Raw genomic sequence first — 22,302 nt, 5'->3', positions numbered from 1 at the left:
TTCTTTTGTAGCAGACTGAAATGTTAGTCGAGCTAACTCGGGAGGAATGCAAAGAGTTAGGAGAGAAACAATAGCTTTACTTACAAGCAGAATTGCAGGTCAGAGGGGAAAATTCTCAAATTGTAGGGCTCCTTGTCAGTACTGAATTCCTAATACTTCATATTATTATTTTGATTTCTACTGTAAAAAGGAATGCTGGCACTCAAACTAATGGTGACTTGTGTACACTGGCCCTTAAACTTTTTGGTAATAATATTAAAACCTATACATTGATTACATTTTTATTTTTAAAATATTTACTTTTTATTTTATACTAATTATACAATTTAAAACAAATGAATTGTTTGAGCTACTGCAGTAGAAGATCTCTCAAAAAGGTCTGTGTTGTTGGGTGGTTTTGTTGGAAGGTTTGTCTGTTTCTTTTTTTAATTTTCTTCTCACACTCAAAGATATGCCTGGCATTTTGGAGAGAATGAGCACAGCCTTTAACCTAGTGACAAAACTCTTTGGAGAACATATTTACATATTAGAAACCTTTTCTCCAGCTGCCCTTAAAACAAACAAAAAAAGCTTTGCATAATCAATGAAGCTGTTGAAAGCTCATTTTTATATATTTTATTAACACAGGCTTCTATAATGTTTTACTGTCCATGAATGAATATCTAGGGCTTGTATTTTCCTTCCTGCCTCTGAAATGTTAATGGAAAAAATTTAGTTTGAGAGTATTATGTTTTATTTGGTTATGCACAAGAAATGTTTCTAATTCTCAGGCTCCAATGAGGAGGTGAGCAATTTGTAATAATTCACATAGGTGTGCTCTAGTGGTACATACTATAAAATAATTTTGAAACAGCGTAACTTTTTATGATAGCTTGAAAAATTTGCTTGCTTTGTGTTCCTTGAAGATAAATTTACACTAAGTGATCTCTTCATTTCTTGGAGAAGGACAAAGCCTTTTTCTAGTGGCAGAAACAGAATTGAAATCAAAACAAAACAGCTTTTTCTTTTTTAAGTGTGGAAGTATATTCATCCCACAAAATGCTCTTATAAAGGAAAGAAAACAATACTACTAAGTCTGAAAAGCTTAGAAAGTTATTTTATTCTGAAAAGTTATTTTATTCTGAAAGCCAGAAAAGTTATTACAATCCTATTTTTAAAAAAATGAATGCCTATTTTGAACATAATTTAGCTATTACAGTGTGTGGAAGTTCAGTGACTGCTGAAGCTTACTGCGTTTTACTGTGAGGTCTCTTGTATTGCAACTTATTGCTGCAACTCCTTATTTCTGGCTCACAATAGATACTCAAAGGGCAGATGTTTGAATTGGATAGTATGTCTTCTGCTATCAATAATGTTTAAGACTTTCCTTTAAAGGCATATTTGTTCAATATTCATAATGCCTTCTTTCTAAATCATCTTCAGCAAAATTCTTTACCAGAAAGCACCTAAGCACAGAATGTTGAATAGTGGAGTAACATTGGTAGTTAAAAGTTCAACTTAAGACTGTAAACAAAAATATTTCTGGAAATGTTGTGTCTATGAAAAGATTATAATGCTTGGCTTTCTCAGAGGTGCTCTTAATTTTGGTAATACTATACTAAAAATGCAAAATAGCTGTGCATGGAGGTGCAGTGAAGTTACTGGTACTGAAAAAGATCAGTATTTGATAATGTGTATCTTTATGTCGGTATTTGATAACCTGGAGGGTATGTTTGTGTTTCTCTTAAAAGCTGAAGCTTAGATGCCATTTCATTGCATAGTAAAATGGGTTAGCTGAAGTCTTTTCAGCAGTGGCTCAAGATAATCTATTTTACTGTACACTGAACCAGCGTTGGAGAACTCAAGGTCACTTACTGTATGTTAGCTGGGGGGTGATATGGATAGAAATTTCTGAAAACACTTCCAATGAGATCAGAAAGAGTCTGTTTCTGATTTTTGGGGAGCCTCGTTACCATTTGCCCAACAGCTTTGCTCTTAGATCCAGCTGTGCAGGCTATTTATACACCTTGTTGCTTTTCCTTAAACGGCATCTCTGAAACCTGTCTTCTTTCTGTCCACACCAAAACTCCTGTTTAAGCCCTTGTCTCTCTCACTTCTTGACTCCTGCTGTGTTCTCGTGTCTTGCCTTGTCCATTTAAAACTTGCTTCTCTGACATGGACTCAGCTGTTGTTTATAAAAATCACCTTTGCTTGTTTTTTCTGACCAGATTATTCCTTTCCCTTAAGCTGTCTCTCTCCCTCAGGAGCTTCTCTTCAAATGAAATACAAGCTATTCCTCCTTTTAGCTCTAAAGGCTGCTCATAATTGAGCCACAATCCACCTACCTGATTTAATTTCCCAAACTTGGTTCAGTTAGCTGTTCCTGTGGTTCCCTGATCAGTCCTCCTGACACAGAATCCGTCTGCTATTTCTCAACTGTTTCTGCTCATTCCTTACAACATGTGAGCAGCTGCAATCGTCTCTTTTCCCAGACCTCTTCTTAAGCATGAGCTTGCCGGTTCCACATAGTTACCCGGGCAAACTCTAATTACTTGCTCCCTCTTTTTCCTTTCTTCTCTGCCCGTCAATTTTAAATCCCTGATTAAAAGGGGGAAATACAATGAAGGTGTTTCAGCTCCTTACATGAGTAAGGAACACTTGTACAGCAGTTTATGCAGTTAGTGTCCCACAATATTATTCAAGTAGGACTAGTTGATGCATGCTGTATTATCTGTGTGTTTATCACTTACTCCACAACAGCAAACACACATGACTAACACTACTTTAAAGGCATATTTTTTGAGCGTTCCTCTTGCATCTTTTGTTGGCCATTCTAGTGCTTAGTTTTAGTCAATAGCATCTCCATTTCTTTTTTAAACCTTTTAAAAAAGTACACGTATTTACCTTTTTTGTGTAAAGAAAAGTGATCATTTTCCCCACACATCAGGGCTTGATTTAATAACCACTTGCCTTCATTTTGAACACTTTTCAAAAGTGGTGTATGGAATAAGTGGAAACAGCCTTCCAAAGGCAGAAAGTTACTTTGGTTTGGTTTTTTTTTTTTTTAACCCTCTCACATGTTCTTGTGGTATATTCTTAACAAGTTATAGTTTACAAATTCTTTTTCTTACTAAAAAGGATGTATATACACTTAACTCCTATGTGTTTATACACATTGTGAGTATAAATGTTCCAGAGGCAGGAAAAATCATACCAGACAGATGGCAAGCAGTGAGGGCGGGATAAGTGTTTATTTTTCTGGCTGGAGTATCGCAGTGTGAGGTTATATAAACTGATGATCAAGAACATGTTTTGGCCCATAGGGCTAATTCCTGTTTCAGAACTTCTACTAAAACAATTTATTCTTGCATTAAAGTCTATTTTTAAAGAGGCTTGTCTGAAACATTCTTGGGCAAAATGAAGGAAGGAGAGCCAGGATGGGGTGGGGGAGAGAGAGAGACAGTGATAGTTTAGAGTTTGAAAAGACTTCAAAGGTAATCAGCTCTCTTAGCTTGGTAGCTTAATCTTGAAAATGTAGAAACAACATTTTGAGCTTTTCTCATTGCTTTTGAGCACAATATCAAAATGGAATATTGACAGAATCGTGTAAAACCCGCAAATGTAGCTCTCTGCACTATAGTTCCTTTATTAATTCATAGTTCAGTTAGGACTAAAATAGATAAACTTCTGTCTGCAATTTATTTTCAAGGGCTTAAAATGAAAACATTGTGTCTGTGTGCACACGTGCAAAAGCTAACAACTTTTCTTAACTGATGTGTCTACTATGTTTAAATCTTGCTGCCATTTAAGTCAAAGGCCTGGCATAAATGGTTGTAGCGTATCCACATAGCACAGTCTTCAACGATTGCTGTTTACTGGGTTTGTTATTTAGCACTAGCCATACCCCATCGCTACAGCAATACATTTATTTACCAGGCATATAGTTTGTGGGGGTTTTTTTAATTGTTTACCCTATAGCTGGGAGGCTCAACTAGCTTGTGTAAGCATTCTCATTCCTAAAGGCCTTTTTATATCTTACAATCTTAAACTTTTGTTTCAGCTTGAAACGCTTCAAAGTTGAACCTATAAGTGGGAGTAAATCTATTTTTGTGGAAAGCTATAGGAAAAGGTTCTGTGAACAATAACAACAGAGGGAGTAAAATTTATTATTTGTGTGTAATTTTTCTCTCATGCATGTATTTATGCAGTTAATTACTAAAACTGTTACAAAAATTAACTGGATTTGAGATGTGTTTTATTTCCCTTTTGATGGCTCAAGCTAAACTTTTTTTTTTTAATAAATCACTGTCAATTCTCTAATTCTTTGTGGGATATCTGGTCTGTCACTATGTCCCACCTTACCTAATAATCCTGTTTATAGCAAAGTGCTGTAGTGTAGCTGATTCAAGAGCACATGTCGATCACACCAGGCTTTATTCTCTCTACTGCTATTTAAAGCTGCCCTTGTTCTACAGGCAGATATGCTGCAAGTATTTAAAGGTAAACATATATGTATTTCCAGATAGCCTAAACTATGTACATTCTTTATATATTCAAGCTTTGCTTTATTTAATTTACCACAGATAACTAATATATTGACTAGATAGCAGCTTTAACTACATCTGTTTGAGTAGCTGCTAATCAGTGGCAAGCTATCTTCCAGGGTCAGGTTGCACCAATCATTACTTAATTGTAATTCAAGTATTAATATGTTGTTACTAATGCATTTAGCAACCTTATAGTGTTATTAATTTGTTTTTTTAGTTTAAGTTTGGTAACTGGTGTTGTTTAGTAAGCTAAAGGTCCAGAGGAAGAACTCTTCATTCAGTACAACTTTTTAAGGATTCTTATCTCATTTTTTCCTACTCTCAGGGGCAAGTGGAATGCAAGCAGGCCCCAATCAGTAGGGTACTTAAGATATTCTTTAAGTCTTATTGTTTAAAGTTAAGCATGTGTCTTGCTAATTTAGGTTCTTAAACTGTATGCTGTGTGCAGCTGGGTTTGCAGAAGCCAGTCGCATTCCTGAGCAATTTCACTGGAGTCTGCAGAATTCTGTAAGATGGTTCTGCCCTGAAATTCAAGTGAAGACTAGGATTATTATACTGTCCCTGCAGAGTTTGCCTGTGTCAAATATGCTAGAGTCTCCATTCTGAATACAGAATCCAAATGATAGTCCAAATCGAATGTATATATTTGCATCTTTTGATGTTTATTTCACTGAGGATCGCCAGTTACATAGTTGGTTCTGTCTTTCTATCTTTGTATTAATTCCGGGGATAGAAAAGTATTAATCTTTCATTTCTGATACTGTCTTCATACACGTAAGTGGAATTAGCAAGTGCTAGACAGTATATTTTTCTTTTAATGGAAGAACAAATGAATATGTGGGTTCCTTTTGTCAGTCTGTCTCACTTGCTTTGAAATGTCAACATCCCTGAAGCATAATACACTGGCTAAAGAAAAACCTTTCCATCAATCTTGTGTTTAAAGTCTTACTTTGAAGAGAACATCTTGGATGGTCGCATACCCTTGTCTGTGTCCAGCAAAATAGTCTATATGCTAGCATACCAAATTGTTTACTCTTTCCTTTTTTTATATAACAAGTTAGGAAACTTTATAAAGCAACGAGTTTCAGGAGCTGAGCAACGGTTGCTGGTTATTCTTGTCCTTTTTCATCACTGTGTGCGCTACTATCTGCTCTTCTATGAAGAGATGCATGGTGGGAAAGCCATGAAGGTGGCAGTGAACTGCCTTGGAAAGAAGCAAGGGATACTGCTAGTAATACACTTGTGTAAACATCTTGCTTTAAGTACCCACTGATTTCAATAGATTTACACAGGTGTAGTAGAACTGAGGCCAAAGGGATGATTTCACTTACTTTTGAGACTTCTCTCTCAAGTCTGGTGAGAAGACTTTTCTACCTACCCTGCTTATGGAGGCCTCTGGCATAGGAAAGGTATTAAAGGAGATAATGCTAGATGAGTAAGCCTCAAAGTTAACTTTGTACTTCCTTCTCCTGTAAATATGACACTGCATTTTGAATGTGCTCTGCATCACAATGAGTTAACATACTATCACGCTGAATGTGGTTTAACAGACCATTCCATTGTCACTAGAAAGTGTCTGTGCAAAAATAGCAGTAGGTTGTGCTTGTTTTTAGGATGTGAAGAACTAAGAAAAGGCAGTGACGTTCAAATCTGATGACTAAGGTATCTGGCAGTCTTCAGAGTGCTGTGCTATAAATCCCCAGTGGACAGCCTACTTTTGAAAATAAGCAGCACTGGAATTCAAACTAGACTTTGCTGTGGACAAAATAGATGTGATGCTTTCTGAAGTACAGGAGAATGGAGTACCCCTATGAAGAGGAAACAGTGACAACTTTGTGTTGCACATCCATCTAAATAGACTCTGTCCAGAACAGACAAGCGAGCTTAGCGAGCAAACTTGATTGCCAGATCTCCTCTCAAATCAAGCACAAGTACAGAAACTGTTACCTAAACTATTAGACTTGAAAACAGGAGGGTGGTCAGAAATCAAATTCTTCTGTAAAAGATAGGGATTTAAACCTTAAAATCAGGGAAGATCCACTGATTTTTAGCTTTAGGGTAAAGAAAAGAAGTTGCAGAAGATTGTAACCCTATGTAAATGTAGAACCTTATAATCTGCAGTTATGAATAAGTTTACATTTTCAAAGAAACAAAAGGCTGTATGACAGGGAGAGAGACCTAAAAGTGACACGTAGTTTACAGAGGATATACATCTCAAATCTGTTTCAGGATCATATGTCTATGTCAAGCAGAGAGTCAGAGCAGTAAATCAGAGAAGTGAACATATGCATACATTTATTTTGTGTTTACTAAGCTGATTTCCCAGCTGTCAGCACATATGATGTGTTAGTTCAGGTTATAAAACACGCATTAGATACTGCTTTATTTTCTTAAAATTTAGATTTCGGCAATCTAGCAGCACGTGTCTACCTCTTCCTTGAGATTTGAATTGCAGAGTTCCTCATGGTGAGGTCTTTCCATTTTGAGATTTTGGTTTTACAATAAAGCATTCCACGATGATTCAGGGACAGCTTTCACAGGTCACATTCTCTATAACAAAATGACATTTCTAGCCTTTTGATAATTTCTTTGCTTAAAAAAAAAAAATTGCAACTATCAGAAAATATCCCAATTCAGTTATCAAATTCATGGAAGAATTGTTTAGCAGATTTAAATCTTGAAATAATAATTTGATTTATCACCATTCCAGAATATCAAAGCTATATAGTATTTCCTAATACTGTTGAGTTATTTAGTGTACCTGTGTCTATGGATTACAGGAAATAAATTATACTTAAACTCCTTTCTTAGGTATATTTGATTTTTACTTGGAGAGACTAAAATGATTACTTACGCACAAGCATTTTGTGCTGTCTTTAGCTTTGCTAGATGAGAGCATTCAAGGTGCTTGATTTTACTGTTTTAGAATATAAGAGCAGTAGCCATGTTGTTTTGTTTTATACATCATCAAACATGTGGTGCTCAGCAGATAATATAACTTCATGGACAAAGTCAGTATCCTGAAGGTCTGAAAATAACCAGATTATGATAAACATCCCAGAAATTGCTATTACTTCTTTCCAAAGTATGTGGAAAATCTCTTGAAGATTATAAGGTTATTTTAGGCAAGTTGCATCTTTTTCCAGATGACAAATATTGCAAATCAGTACCTCTCAGTTTTCAGGTGGATTTTATTGCTTTTGTATGTAAACTTAATGGATTGTACTATTCAGTTTTTATATGCATTCTCTACTTATTTATATTTAAGCATGAAGAATCTGTTACTGTCATCTGTACACATGCTTTTAATTCAGCTTTTAATCAGCTGGACTCCTTTTGTCTTAAGAATAACATCAAAGTAATAAATACAGAACGCTGTGAATGAAGAACATCTTGTGTTTTGCAGAATGACAATTAGGTGAGCATCCAGTGTCTTGGAAAATGGGCCTTTTTATACCTGTGTTGAGAGTATTGTAGTGGAAGGCTTTTATGTGGATCTTGAAGATTACAACTGTACTTGGAAACAATTACGAAAGCTCTGTTGAGTCAACTTTTACTGAGGAAGTAAAATTTGGCCTTCTGTTTGCACAAAACCAGAAGATTATTCTCTGCATGAAAACTGCTAAGGTATTTGTTAAAGATGTAATTTGAAGGCTCAGCAGTTAGCTCAGCCGAAGCTTACCTTGAAAAAGGTCTGTAAGTACTAGGAGGAAGGTGAAATTGCAAATACTAAGTACTTGATGTTGTCCCATATTCCGTTTTCCCCAGTTGTTCCTTTCCATTAGACCACTGCTTTGGTTGCCGAGTTCCTTGTCAAATGCTGGTGAGCACAAGCTGTGTGTTCACAACGGGGGCCTACTGGAGGTGTGCGCACATACTGACAGCCAGGCTGGATGATCGTACAGTACTGGAGTGTCTTTTTGTGGGTTTGGTGGGGGTGGGAGGAGCGTTTGGTTTTTTTTAAAGGAATCTGTCACTTCAGTTTTCATCAGAGCGGTCCCAACAAAGAACCATGAGACACGTTTAACTCATGGTACATGCTGATGTACTGGTAGAGTACAAGATTTGGTTAGTTATTTTTAAAAGACCCTGACCTGAAATATATTTTTAGGCTGAAGTCAATAACAGCTTTGTTTATACACAGCGAGGTGAGATGCCTCCAGCTATAGGCACTTTCTTGAACCCAGATGTTTGTGTTACTGGAGAATGTAAACACATAATTTAACAATAACTGTTAAATCCAGAATGGTCTGTGTGGGCACCCTGCTTCATTCTTGGCTTGCCTTTTTTAATCTGTTGCTATACGACCCAGTCATCAGAAGCTGCCGTCTGAAGATTTGGATTGTTTTCTTTTTATAAATACGACATAAAGTAAAATACAGTGCTTTCTAGGTGCATTGTGTAAGACTTCATGGAATACATTAGTAGCTACTTGGTAGGACTGATTTTTTTAATGAATATTCGGTCAACACTCTGAGTCATGACTATTTATAAACATAAATAAAGCTGCTTTTGGATGCTTCAGCAACAGTGGTGACAAACCACTGTGCCGCTTGTGACTAGCTAGAAGACAGTGACACATTCTCTTGAAACTGAATTAGGTAGTAGTTCATGCTTCTGTGCTCTCTGAACTCGATTGTTGTAATTCCTCTGTCTAGGCATGAAGCCACACATCTAAGGGGCCTGACTAGCACACAACACAGTGGCTGACTGGGTGGTAGCCTGGCAGAGTACTGGGATCCTGCTGCTCTTGGGGTACCCTGACTTTTCATAAGTGGATTCCTTTGCAAGGTTTTCTCCCCTTCAGAGTCTATCAAGTCTCTCCTTTCTCATCCTGTTTTCCTGCTTGTGATGCATAACTGCACTGACGTTCCACTGAAGTGGGAGGGCTGGGGAGAATAGGGAACCATGGCTTTAACGGTGGCATTGAGAACTAAATTCTTTAACTCCCAGTGGGTTCTTTGCCAGGGGGTAACTGCTTTCCTTTAACTGCTGCATGTGAGTGCCACTCACTTGCGAACTCATGCCATGTTTCATTCAGGGTTGGAGGGAACATAACATATAAACAGTTTTCAGGATTTTAAAACATTATGTGAAGGTGAATACTTCCCAATTGAATGCTAAAAAGTTAATTTGTGTGCAGTTCCGACTCTAAGGTCAGATTTTTCTCTGAGAGTTTAGAGGGTTAGTTTTGTGGTCTGTCCTACCACACGAACCTACCAGAGCAAAGACAAATAAATATTCTAGATTAGTACTCCGTGAATAGATGTGAAAGTAGCTTTGTTCTGGTTTGGGTTTTTTTAGCCTGCTTATATAGTTGTTTGCAAAATCTTATAAAGCTAGGATTAATTTCACAAGCTTTGGCAATACTCCATATTCTTAGTATTTTTTAATACCCTTAATCTAACTGTAGAACCATGTATGCATTTTAAGGCGCTACAACCAAGAGTCTTTATGGCAATTACTGTTGTCAGTATCATGTCTGAAACTCTGCTTCATCCTCTTTACAAATATAAATGAACCCCAAATAACTTCCTGGCTTCTCAGATAAGTAAAGTATATTTGAAGCTCACATACTCACTAGTATTCCTTTCCTGAAGGTATTAGACTACATAAGAACTAGGGATGACTACGAGCAGTTGCAGCCACTGGTGGGTGGGTTCCTCTTGCAGCTGTTCATTCCAGGAGTCTCATTGTGCTGCTGTCTCTTTTTTTTCCATGTTCTTGTGTCTAAGAATGTTCTCCTGGTACTTGCATGGAATGTACTCTGGCTGTAACTTAATTTTCACCCTAACGTTTTCATAAGAGTGTGCTCTCTGCACAGTGTAGGTATTGATAAGCACCTGCTTGGCTAAGGGTATTTTAGGGTATTAGGGTGGTGGTGGCCAGAAAGTCAGAAATAGCTGACAGGGCTGTTTTGTTTTCTTTGGGGAGGCTGTGCTTTGTATGCACGTGTCACTTGCCAAAGGTATTGTTTCAGTCAGCACTACCAACCTTTTTTTAATCAATTTTTTTTTCATAACATGCAAATTTTGTGCCTTTTTTTGTAGTAGTGAGAATTTTCTTTGAGTGAAAACACAGATATTCCATATTCAACTAACATGTTAAAAACATACTGGCTAGGTGACAGTTTTAGGCCCATATTAGAAAACTTAGAATTATGACTTCTTCAGCAAATACAGATGTATTCAAAATCTTATTAGCTCTAGAGCTTCATGTAATCTGTAGCAGGCTGGATGCAAACTCTACAGAAGAACCTCTGATTCTGTGGTATTCTGGGCTGGAAGCTCTGTGGCTCCTTCATTTCCATCAGATTTTTTTTTATATATAGAGAGAATACATTTTAGTTAAATAGAATTATTCCCATTTATATGTAATCAATCACATAGCCCAGTGTTAAATACTATAGTGTTAGTTTGGGGATATGTTGTTGTGACTGAGCTATGAACTCACGTATAACAATATCCAAAGGCTTTGAGGCTTCAGTCCATGGTATAGTTAGGACTTCCCTATGAGAGTGGTGGAGATGTTCTTAGATTGTGAATAAGTTGATATATGAGACTACTTGACAGCTGCACTGTGTGTACATAAGAGTTGGGTCCTTACCTTAACATCTTCATTAAAGTCATCAGTAAGGTCTTTATCAGTATGGCCCACGCTTTACTCTCATAGGAGTTTGTAATTTGCATTGCTACTTATGAATATAGCTGTTTATTTCTCATGAAGTAAGTGTTGCATGTTGCCTACAGACTGGGAGGATCAGCTTTGGATTGCACTTCAATCGCGTGCTAGAGGGCTTTTCTAACTGTGAGATGTAGAAACTTCTGTTTTAATTGCAAATTTATTTTGGAAAACAACTTACCCAAAAGGACAGGTTCAGTGGAAAAATCTGCAATCGGGCTTAGACATCCCTGTCCTACCCTATGTTTAACAGTATTATTGCAGTTTCAGCATCTGCTTATGTGAAAAAGTGATATTAGGAAAGCATTTAATGCAATGTTAGAGAGGGATTAATGCAAATTATGAGCTAGAAATAAGAAGGAAACATCATGTTACCTGTCTGCTCTTACCAGACCTCAAGCAAATGCTTTACAAACCACAGTTTGGATTTCTGTTCCAGCTCTTCAGATTCCAGTATGTGATTGTTTCTCAACCAACTTGGCTGCTGCTGTACTTTTCCTCTCGGTTTTAAGAGGTCAGAAAAAGGAACAAACTATTAAGAATGATCTGAAAAAAATTAGAGACTTTCATATGAATATCGGTGAAGTTGTGATTACAAGTTGGAATCTGCCTAACTCAATCTAGTAAAATCTTTGTCCAAACTTTTAATAATTTTTTCCCCTCGGTGAATAGTCTCAAAGACAGATATTTATTGTTATGTGCAACTTTTGAGCTGTCATTCCAAGTCCGTAACTAATAAAACCATAACAACCAACGAAATAATAGTTGTTATGTGGATTTGTAGCATTTCAATTGATGAGTAAACCATTCCAGTATATTGGCATTTGGCCCCTTTGCTATGTAATAGTGTTTTTTATGAAGTATTGCCTTAGCAACAGATCTGGATGACATTGGGTAGCTGGTTGCTGCTGACCGTTGGAAATAAAACAGACTTTTAGCAACACATGTGTAATGTCTGAAGGTAAAGTAACCCAAAATAAATGCCTGTGCTCTACTGAGAATGTAGTATGGGGCACATCAAGCCAAAGTCTGACTTACTGACTTATGAATTTAATCCTTCTGTGAAAGTGTTTCTGTACGGTGAAAACAAAACCATGTATGCTAGTAATATGTGCAACAGTTGAAATCTGAGAATAAAATAAAGGAAAACTGAGAGAGACTGTATTGCAGATGATTTTAAGCATAAAATATCAGTTATTTTAAAGGCATTAAGAATTCTAGTGCTACAGGAAATGCTTCTGGATGTGTTATTTCCGTGGAAAAGCTTGTTGGGGAAAGAGGATACAGAGAAGATTAAAAACTTCACTTGCTCTCCTGAAGAACCAGCAAGTGAAAAAAGGCATGAGAAGTAGAAAATTAAACAAATTCAAGTGAAGCTGAAACCTGCTTTTTATTAATGGCTTTTATTTAGAACAGTTTTTCTTGGTTACTAAAACACTGAGCGTTATATAACACAGTCAAGTTAAAAACTTAACAGATGATTTAGATCAATATAACAAAGTAATATCTTTAGATAGAGAGATCTTCAGAAGTCTATCAAAGAAAAGGCAAAACCCCTGGGGAAATATTTTTTCTTCTCTCTCTTCATTGCAGATGATGTTTGTAAGTCCACTTTAAAGACAGAAAAATACAGTCACCTTTATATATGTTAGTGGGTCATAGGAGAATTTACTGTCATAGTAGTACAATGTTTTGCCTTCCAAATGAAGTACTACATTAAAGTATACATGAAACACACTTTCAAGACTTAAATGGAATTTTCTGATAGTCTAATAATCAGCTTTGGGGTTTTTTTTATTTTAAAGATAAAAATACAGACATTACTGTAAAGGATAATACGGATGATTTCTGCCTTCGAGATACATTAAGCATTGCATCAACGGACTCCTTTGTTTCCACAGCTGAGGTAAGACTTAAAGATGGCTTCTTTAAAGAATCATTGATCAGTTTGAACAATGAACAGAAGAATCTTAATTTTTTGTAATTATTGTAAGCAAAGTGTATTTCTCTTATGGGGGGAAAAAAAGCAGCTTTCTTTGCTTAGTTGTAACCAGCTTCCTAGCAGTTCAAGTAATGAAGTTGGGATCAATTTGCTTATTATGTTGTTTTTTGGGGTTTTTTTGTGCACTGGCAGAATGTTTCCCCAACTCCTTCTAAAAAGAAGTTGCTTTTGAATAATATATCAGATTTTCATGAGTGAAGAAGCACAATCAATTGAGGCTGTAGTAGTTCGTTTCACCATGAATTGCATTTTTCTAGTTTCTTCCCCCCCCCGCCCAATTCTCTTACCATAATATAAATATGTATGAAGAAGGCTTTGTCATTTTTGGAGTTGGGTTTTTTTGGAGAGGAAATTATTAGAAATGGACAGCTACCTGTTTTAGTATGTTCTATACACAGTATAATATACTTCATCTAACTTTCCCTAATCTTCTTGGATAAGACCACAAAGGATACATAAAGAAATAATCTTTGGATAACAGGGCATATACAGGGACACACTTATTTGAATGAGGAATATTCCCTTTTATAGCCTCTCAGGAGCTGAAGTGATCCTGAATAACACCCTTCTCCAAATTACAGGAAAGGCAATTGGTCTCAATAGATACATACTGTGTTAGATATTGCTATCGTGTATGCATGACAACTAAGCTACTAAACTCAGACAGCTGTAAAAAGAGAGAGAATTGTGTACGTTCTTCGCAATTATCTTTTGACTGTCTATTGTATGGTTTGTTTTTCCATGACACAATTACCTTGATTTAGTAATTCACATTAAGTTGTGATGGTATGCCTAGCATTCATTCCTAACTAAGACTGTGTCTATAGAGACTGGCTACTCTTTCCTGTAATTTGGGCAAGACCACAGTTCAAGCTTGCTTCAACTCTATCAGCTCTTGAGAGGAGCTGTAAACCATTATAGTTTGTACACTTTGTGTCTTTTTTTTTTTTTAATGAACTTTCCTAGTGTTTTTGTAAGTGTGTGGAGATGGGAACAATCCATTATGCTCATTTGTGTTGCTTGGCTTAAAAAAAACAAACAAAAAACAACCAGGATGTATCACCTCAGTGGAATAGCCATCCTATCCTGAAGCTAAATTGTGTCAGTATTTGCTGAAGAAATGTTTGAGTCAAAATTGGCAACAGAATTGTCTACATATCCTGAAAATATTCTCCACATTTTGATACCTCAAAGCCACTTCTGTCAACTCTTTCTTCCAGAGCAAAGTTATGAAGATTTTCTCTTCCTTTCCGGCTGTTCTAGCCTTTGCCAATAGAACAAGCTCTCTGATCTCCTTTCTCAGATTTTATTGAAGAATCTATTAAAATTCTCAGCTGACGGAAGGAGTCCTGAAGACTAACAAAGCCATAAACAACTTGAAGTTTGGTGTTCAAACCAGAACGCCATCAAAATTCTGGATTAAGTATGAGCTGCTAGGCTGAAACTACAGGGCCAGTTAGCTCTCTAGTAGTAGCTACTGGGGCATCATTGTGTGGTGCAGGTAAAATCAAGCTGTGAATTGGTCTTCTCTTATAAATATAGTGTTACCTTGATGTAAAGTTTTGTGGGCAAAAAATGCTTTAAATTAGTACTGCAAATAACTATGGCAATGAGAAGGAGTAATAACTACTTCTCAGTGTATTTCAGCTATTAGTAGAGAACAGTGATCACTTTGATGTAACTGGATTAGAATCGACATAACGGATTTTTTTTTTTTTTTCTAGACATGATGATGTCAGGTAGCTTCTTCTTGCTTATCTACTTCTTTCATTTTCTTGTTCTTTCACTTGCAAAAAAAGTGGAATGTTTCAGGCGAAGAGGTTTGAGGCTTTTCCAGCTTTGGATTTGTCTCAGCTAATGGGCAAATAGGCAGTTTTTCTTTCGTCCTGTGCTCCCTGATTGCAGTTACAATTTTAGTAACTACCCTAAACTCTGTGTGCTGATGTAAATGTTTAGCAAAGTTTTTAAATCTGAAATTCATATAAGTGTGTATACTGCTGTGTGATTTTGCCCTACTGGAATCATTAGTAATTTCACCTTCCGGGAAATTACAAATTAGCAGCATTTTCATCATGCTACAAGCTGTATTTTGACAGTTACTCATCTTCCTTCTACATTGCATCGTGTCCCAAGGAGCAGGACTAAGTATTTTGTGTGACTCTGGTTTTAGAGACTGGAAGCTCTGTGTTTCAGTGCTGACACACAGTCAAGTCAAATTTAGTTCACAGCCCTCAGGAGAGAGAACAGCAAAGATACAGGGAATCCTGAAACAAGACATAGATAGATGTTTTGATGGAAATTGATAGGGATACTGCTTAGGAGACAACAAGAATATTGTGCTGTGTTATACTAGGACAAAACATAGGAAGGTGGCTTTCAAGAAAAGAACTGTACAAAACTGGGACAGTGGGCAGAGTTTAAATCACATGCCCGTTTGCTGAGCTCTACAGGATAGCAGTAGGGTATGCCGAAACTTCATCTGGGCTACGGTTGATAATCAAGAGGATGCTGAGGATTGTGCATTTGATGACTTCTCAATTGTGCCGGTCTGGGCATCTACAATACACACATGCTCAAATCCTTGTAAAGATGATTTAGACAGACAGATGATTTTGCCATCCCTGAGCCCAGACAGATTTCCATTCCTAAACACAAGTAGGCTCTCGGAAGCACTGCAGAAGGGGATGGTAAGAACAACTATTTGCCCTAATTAAGTTATTGATACTATATACTGTGATAAATAATGATATTTTCTTCCCCATTTGAGACCATCTGCCATCAACTTGTGTTTATGAGGGTTAGTATCCTTTTCATATTCTTGCTATTTCACCAACTGTGTTATCAAAATAGCTACCACCTTTGGCAAGCATACAGCAGTGTGTGTACCAGATAAAGGTCTCCACCCTCTCTTTCCTGGCTTCTTTTCCATCTTTCCAATAGAAGCTCTTTCCTGCTCTCCCTGACAGTGGGCTTCGTTGCTGCCTCTCCGTTGTCAGTGCACATGCATTTATCATGTCTTATTTTCATATCTTGACTAGAACTGCATCTGTAGTTCTATTATCAAATAACCTTTGCTTTCTTTATTAAAATGTTAACTTAGTCCAAAGCTTAGGAGATTCTTTAGACTTGTGAATAAAGCCTTAGCTGCTCTTTTTTTATCAGCGATTCCTTTACTAAGGTTGTCTTTTTCTCAGTTCAAATCTATTAAAACAGTGCAGGAAGGAGCAGGCTTTGATAACAGGGAAAGAACACCAGCTTCCATATGCCTGTAATGATTTGTATATGGCACCAAAACCTTCAAAGTGACTGAAATTGAGTTTTAGATTCAGAAAGTGCTCAAAAAGAGCCCTGTCACTGAAAGGTAGCATTACCTTTTTCCTCGTTTCCAGACAGATGTTTTATTCCTTTCCTGAAATAGGAAGTACCAGAGGGAATAATGTTGGCAAGTAATAGTAAGGTGTATTCCTATAGCATTTATAAGTGAGGTGTTTGGTTTGGGGTTTTTTTTCCTGTTTCATCACAAAAATCAGAGACGTGCCCTCCTGCGTTCTGACTGCGTTCAGAAGTGTGACCATAATCACTAATCTGATCTCAGGCCTTACTGTTCTCATCCTGGTCACTTCCTCCATGTTCATGTCATCTGTCCAATTTGACATGGATTATTGTCTTACCTCAAAAACAAATGTACAGCAGTCCTGCAGTCTAGCATGCCCTGGGTAGCAAATTGTAAGGAGCTCCCTATTCTAACAACTTTAATGAGGTATGGAGGTGCCTCATGTTTATAGTCTTAAAACATGTGGAGAAAGAGAGGAAAGAATTAATCCCTGAAGTCTTTCATTCTGCTAACAGTAATACTACTTCTTTGAAGAATCTGTACCTGCAGTGCCACTAACCACTGCCTGCTACTTTGGGCAAACTCAAAAGATTTCATGGTGTCCAGTGAAGCACAATATCCAGTAATAAAGCTTGTGTATTCATATCATCATCAGAAGCTTTCCACCTCCCAGTAAGTGTCGGTGGTGGTGGTGTAGGCAACAGAAAAGTTCTGTTCCACTTTGAGAAATACCTTCCATTCCGATGTCCTTTCTAACAAATTCCTCAAACCTCATGCTTCATTTGTGTTGGGTTTTGTGTTGTTTTTATTTTCCATTATTTTTCTTCTGCATCCTAATAGATGTAGCCCCAGTTAAAAAGATTCCATTGTGGGGAAAAGTTTTCCATGTGGCAATGAAGAGTGGTCGACGGGAACCAGATTCCTTTGATTCCCTCCAAGTACAACTGTGGTTGCTTGCTATATGGCTATGAATAGGAAAACTTAGGCCAACAAGTCATTAAATGGTGCTCTAAAAGCTTTAAATATAATAATAAAATAAAAAAATCTGGAGTTGATCCTTGTCCCCTAACAGAAACCTTAGCTATGTATGGTATTTGCATAGTATATTAAATGTTTTCACTTCTAGGACAAGGAGGAGTTTAATCTAATAGCCAGTGTGTTCTGTATGCTGACTGCTCATACTATACAGTTTTTAATTCTTAGGAAATATATGTAACATTTGTAACAAATCCCATATATTAGCACTGAACTAATTTTTGTACCATAATACCTCCATGTAGGTATTATGTAGGCAAAAGCCTGTGTACCAGACACAGCACATAGCCTAGGATTATTCTGCCCAGCAAGGAGTAGTACTACCACTGATGCACGCAACATAGTGAATTCACATTCTTCATTATGCTTAATATTAATAAAGTTGTAGCAATAATTCAGATAAAATCATGTTCTGAATGTGTGTTTTCCTCAAAGAAAATGTATCAAGTGTCTTGTAATATATACAAGTAAGTATAGAAGGAGTTCCTGAAAATACATGAACTTCCGTCCTGTTTTCTTCCAGATATTAGGAAGAATGCACCACTTTATCATTTCAGTTTATTAAAGTACCTTCTTGAATGTTTTAGTTAGTAATCACCATTGCATCTTCCAACTCCCAAACGTGTTTCACACTCATTCTGTGGCTACTTATGTTTTTTAAAAAAAAAAAAATCTTTTAAAAGATAATGATACCCAGAGAAAGAGATCATCATCAGCCTTTTTAATATAGGATAAGCATAGTTTATCAGAATGTGAGGAATGCTGACTGTGCCAGTAAATTGATCTTTTTATTAGGGGGAGCAAGCAAGAATTCCTAAAAGGTCTGGCATTGTTTATTTTTGTTACATTCATGTAGGTGATTATTTTGGGTAGTCAACAAGGCCTTGATGCACAGCTGAGAATTTTTTCTATTTCTTAAGAAACAACTTGTGGGTGGCAAATAAGAGTACTGAGTCTGTTCATTAGACCAGAGCAGTCAGGGAATCCCAGGCTTAAAAACTATTGCAAGTTCCACAGGTTTGATGCTTTACAACAATTGTTTCAGCATCTCTTTACTAGCAGATGTAGCCTTAAAGCTGAACTGTCCAGAGAAAACTGAGCAGCATCTGAACAAAAACCATCCATGTTGTAATCTTCAGAGGCTGCTTTGCAGCACTGCGTGTAGAGACACAAGTTATCACTACAAGCTTTGGAATTTTGAAGATATACATATTATTTCAGCGTAATGAAGTTAGGTATCCACTGCAGGTCATCATAAATGTCCTGTGCAGTGGTCACCAACAACTACTGTCTTTCTTGAGCCTTGAATGGATAGAAGTAAAGCATTACAAGATTAGGTTGCTGCTATATGGTGATTCATCTTTTCTTTGCCTGCATTTTCATGTTCTTCTTGTAACCCCACATGACACTGGGGAAATCGCAGACATTTAGAGGCTGACATGTCAGGTCCTTCATCACAAGCCTCTGTGTTACTCAAAACTACCAGAACTTTTGGTAGCTGCGCACTTTTTCATTCTCAGTGGTGTGTTAAGAGTTTCAAAATGGCAGTGGCTGTGCAAAGAAGTGTTAACTACACAGTGGCAAGAAAGGACTCAAGGAGCTTTCAAGAGTCCAACTTACCCGTGATGACAAGATGTGAGACGCTGGGGCTTTCTGCGAACTTCTGATAAATACTGAACCACTGTTGAGGAAAGTGAAGCGGTGCATAGGGGTACCTAGTGGGGTTAAAAAGCAGGTACCTGAATACATATCATGAATGCATGCCAATTCATATAAGGCAGTTAGAGAACCATCTCATTTAAAACTAACCTTTCTCTCCACCTTTTTCCTCAAAGGTAACAAGTCCTTGGAGACTTTTACAGGACAGAGTTAATTTTCCCTTTGATGTCAGCTTGAGAAGTTCTTATCTAGAAAATGTTGTATGCTCTGCATGTTGTTAAACTTTGTATATGATTTGTCCGTTCTTCTAATAGCTGAACTCTGCTATGTTAGAAATGTGGATGTGTGCGTGGACCATCTTCAACCACTTTTACTTTGAACCAGAATGTTTATATAGGCAAGGTTTCACCTTATTTCATCTCAAAAAGAATGGCCATTACTGAATGTTTGCAAGACTGTTTAAAATATAATACTGTATGTTACATATATATGTAGTTTATATTGACATATAAAATATTTATATATAAATATATTTTTAAATACTAGAAAGCATCAAAAGAAAATCCACGATGGCTCCAGGAGCATTACAATGCATCTTCAGAGCTTGTCTGGAAATCACCTTTTCTAGTTAAACTTAGAGGTCATTTTAGTTTCTGGTTTTCAGTGTGTTTTGTTTTTTCTCCTCTCCTCTTTTTGCATGCCAAGAGCAGTCAGTGATAGAGGAATTTGCACCCCCTTTCCAAATATTATTGGTTGGGACTAACTTCAATCTGTAATCAAAAACATCTTCTCAGCAGAAGAATAGTTATACCTTTTTCTCCTGCTTAGTAGCCGGTTGGTTTAACTGCTTTCTTCATTTGAGCTCAATAATACGCATTACAACAGTAACACAGCTATTTTATTTCATCTGCTAGCATGAGAGGAAGATATAAAAAAAAAAAAAGCTGAATATAATCAAGGGCCTCACCCAACTCCCAGGTATCAGATTCTACGCTAATCTGTAACCACAAAGGCTATGATCAGGCATCTTCACGTGCCAAAGACGTTATCATCTCAGGCCTGCTGGCAGCAGATGGAGATTACCTGCGTCTAACTGTAGAAATCACGAGTCCTAATTCAGTCACAGTCAGTCAGTTTGCCTAAATATCTGAAGAAGGTGATTTGCCTGAAGTTCCCTTTTACCACAGAAATTATGACTTCCAAGAGAGGGGCAGCTGTTTACAAAGTGCGTATGTGTTCACAACCTGTTTCTTCTCATGCTTTGCAAATGAAATAAAGTAAATGGAATGTTTTATGGCTTCAGTAATAGCTGGATCTGGTAAGAAATAAATTAGTATACTTATTTGTGTACTGTTTTGGTCTTTATTTTGGAAAAAATATATATATTATTCCACAGTTAATGCTTTCTTAACCATAATGTAGAAAACCAAATTCTGGAGTAAAGATTTTTCACTTGTTCTTGTTTATACCTGTTCTAACTATTACACTATGTATACACGTGTATATATATGTGTATGTGTGTGTGTCTGTATGTATATTGATTTCTTATATCTGAAAGAAATCAATATATTCCTGTTTCTTCCAGTTGGTTAAATTATTCCTTCCTATATATTTTCAATTAAAAGCTGTGTGACTTCCTTTGTTTAATAAGAACATAAATTTTCAGGTGGGCTTTTTGAATTGGTGAATCCGAAACACAATTTGGTGCTATGATTAATATTGTTAAATTGGAATAAAATCTAAAATAGCTATAAATCGTTTTTAGGAAGTCAGCTTATTCTACTCTGTTTTTCCAAGCAAAACAAATGATAAACAAATACATACTTTTAAAATGGCAATACTTTCAAGCTAGATGAATTCTGAAAGTGTACGTTACTCATTTAATTATAACATTTTGTTGACCTTAAAACTTTTATTCCTTCACTTATTCCCTAACTACGGTCTTGTCACTTGAGTCTCAATTTGAGAACTCTGTAGAGATCTGTATAGGAATACAGATTTTTTTTTTTTTTTTTTTACCCAAACAAATCAATTTAAAATGGAACCTAACAATTTTATGGAAGGAATTGTATGTATTTGCTTGCAGTAAAAGGATACTGGTATGAGTGATTCAAAACATCAGTGTAAGTTCCACCAAACACATAGTATCTAACAATGTGTGATGCTTGTCAGAACACCAACTGTCTACTGAAATCTCTGTAACTTATTCATGTGCTTAAATGTTTACATGGACAAAAATAGGTATTGGCACGTGCTTATATTTTTCCCTTTAGCAGGCAAGCCTATGTGGCCAAACTGTTGTTGCTGTAATTGGCTCGACTAAAGTCTGTGGAGAAGACACACTGGAAGCGTTCTTCTTAATATCTTTATGAAGTCTCATGCCAGCACTTGCCTGTATGTCCTCAGTGATAGGAAAAACTTTTCAGCATATATTTATTTGAAAATTTTAACGGAAGTTTAACATAAAGTTATATTTTAATCTGATTTTTTTAATCTTTCTAAGATATAGGGTAACTATTTTTATATAGTTCAATTACTGTGAGAATTATTTTTTAAAAATGTTTCTAGGCTCTGTTTTAATAGCCTAGAAGCACAGGTTTGTTTCCCCTACTCAGGACGGGGGTAGGGACAGGCAGCAGACCTGCCTGCAAAAGGTGTGCCCAGGTGGAGGACCTCCTGCAGCAGGTGGCTGAGCTGCAGGAGGCGGTGAGAAGGCTGTGTAACATCAGGGAAGCAGAGGAGGAGTTAGATAGCTGGTTCCAAGCACAGTCTGCAGCAGACCCATGGCCAAACAGCCAAAAACTCCCCCACCAGCACATGCAGAAGGGAGCGGGAGGGCCAATAATGCAGAAGAACGGATGGTTGCAAAGGCAAGGACCAGCAGGAGGAAGAGACTTCCCCCGAAGCCTGAGGTGCCCTTGCAGAACCGCTTCACCGCTCTGCAGGCCGAAGGGGAAAGTCCTGTCACACCAGGAGAAGCGCTGAAGCTGAGTAATGCAGCCCGATCTGCCCCCCGTATAACAACCAGCACCACTAAGAAAAGGCGACGGGTGATAGTAGTAGGC

The 22,302-nt window shown here is 37.0% G+C and overlaps 1 protein-coding gene across 1 annotated transcript in view; it reads left to right on the top strand.

Annotated features, from left to right (window-relative positions):
* The window catches only part of FAM73A (family with sequence similarity 73, member A), a 45,003-nt gene that overhangs the window by 10,864 nt on the left and 11,837 nt on the right, over positions 1-22,302 (top strand). Inside the window, exon 7 of the mRNA XM_009333841.1 lies at positions 13,013-13,113. Within this exon, the coding sequence (XP_009332116.1) occupies positions 13,013-13,113 (101 nt within the window). The remainder of the gene's footprint in view (positions 1-13,012; positions 13,114-22,302) is intronic.

The sequence above is a fragment of the Pygoscelis adeliae genome, unplaced genomic scaffold (genome assembly GCF_000699105.1).
Source record: "Pygoscelis adeliae isolate BGI_AS28 unplaced genomic scaffold, ASM69910v1 Scaffold10, whole genome shotgun sequence".
Classification (NCBI taxonomy): Eukaryota; Metazoa; Chordata; class Aves; order Sphenisciformes; family Spheniscidae; genus Pygoscelis; species Pygoscelis adeliae.
This window is presented reverse-complemented; position numbering and strand designations above follow the sequence as displayed.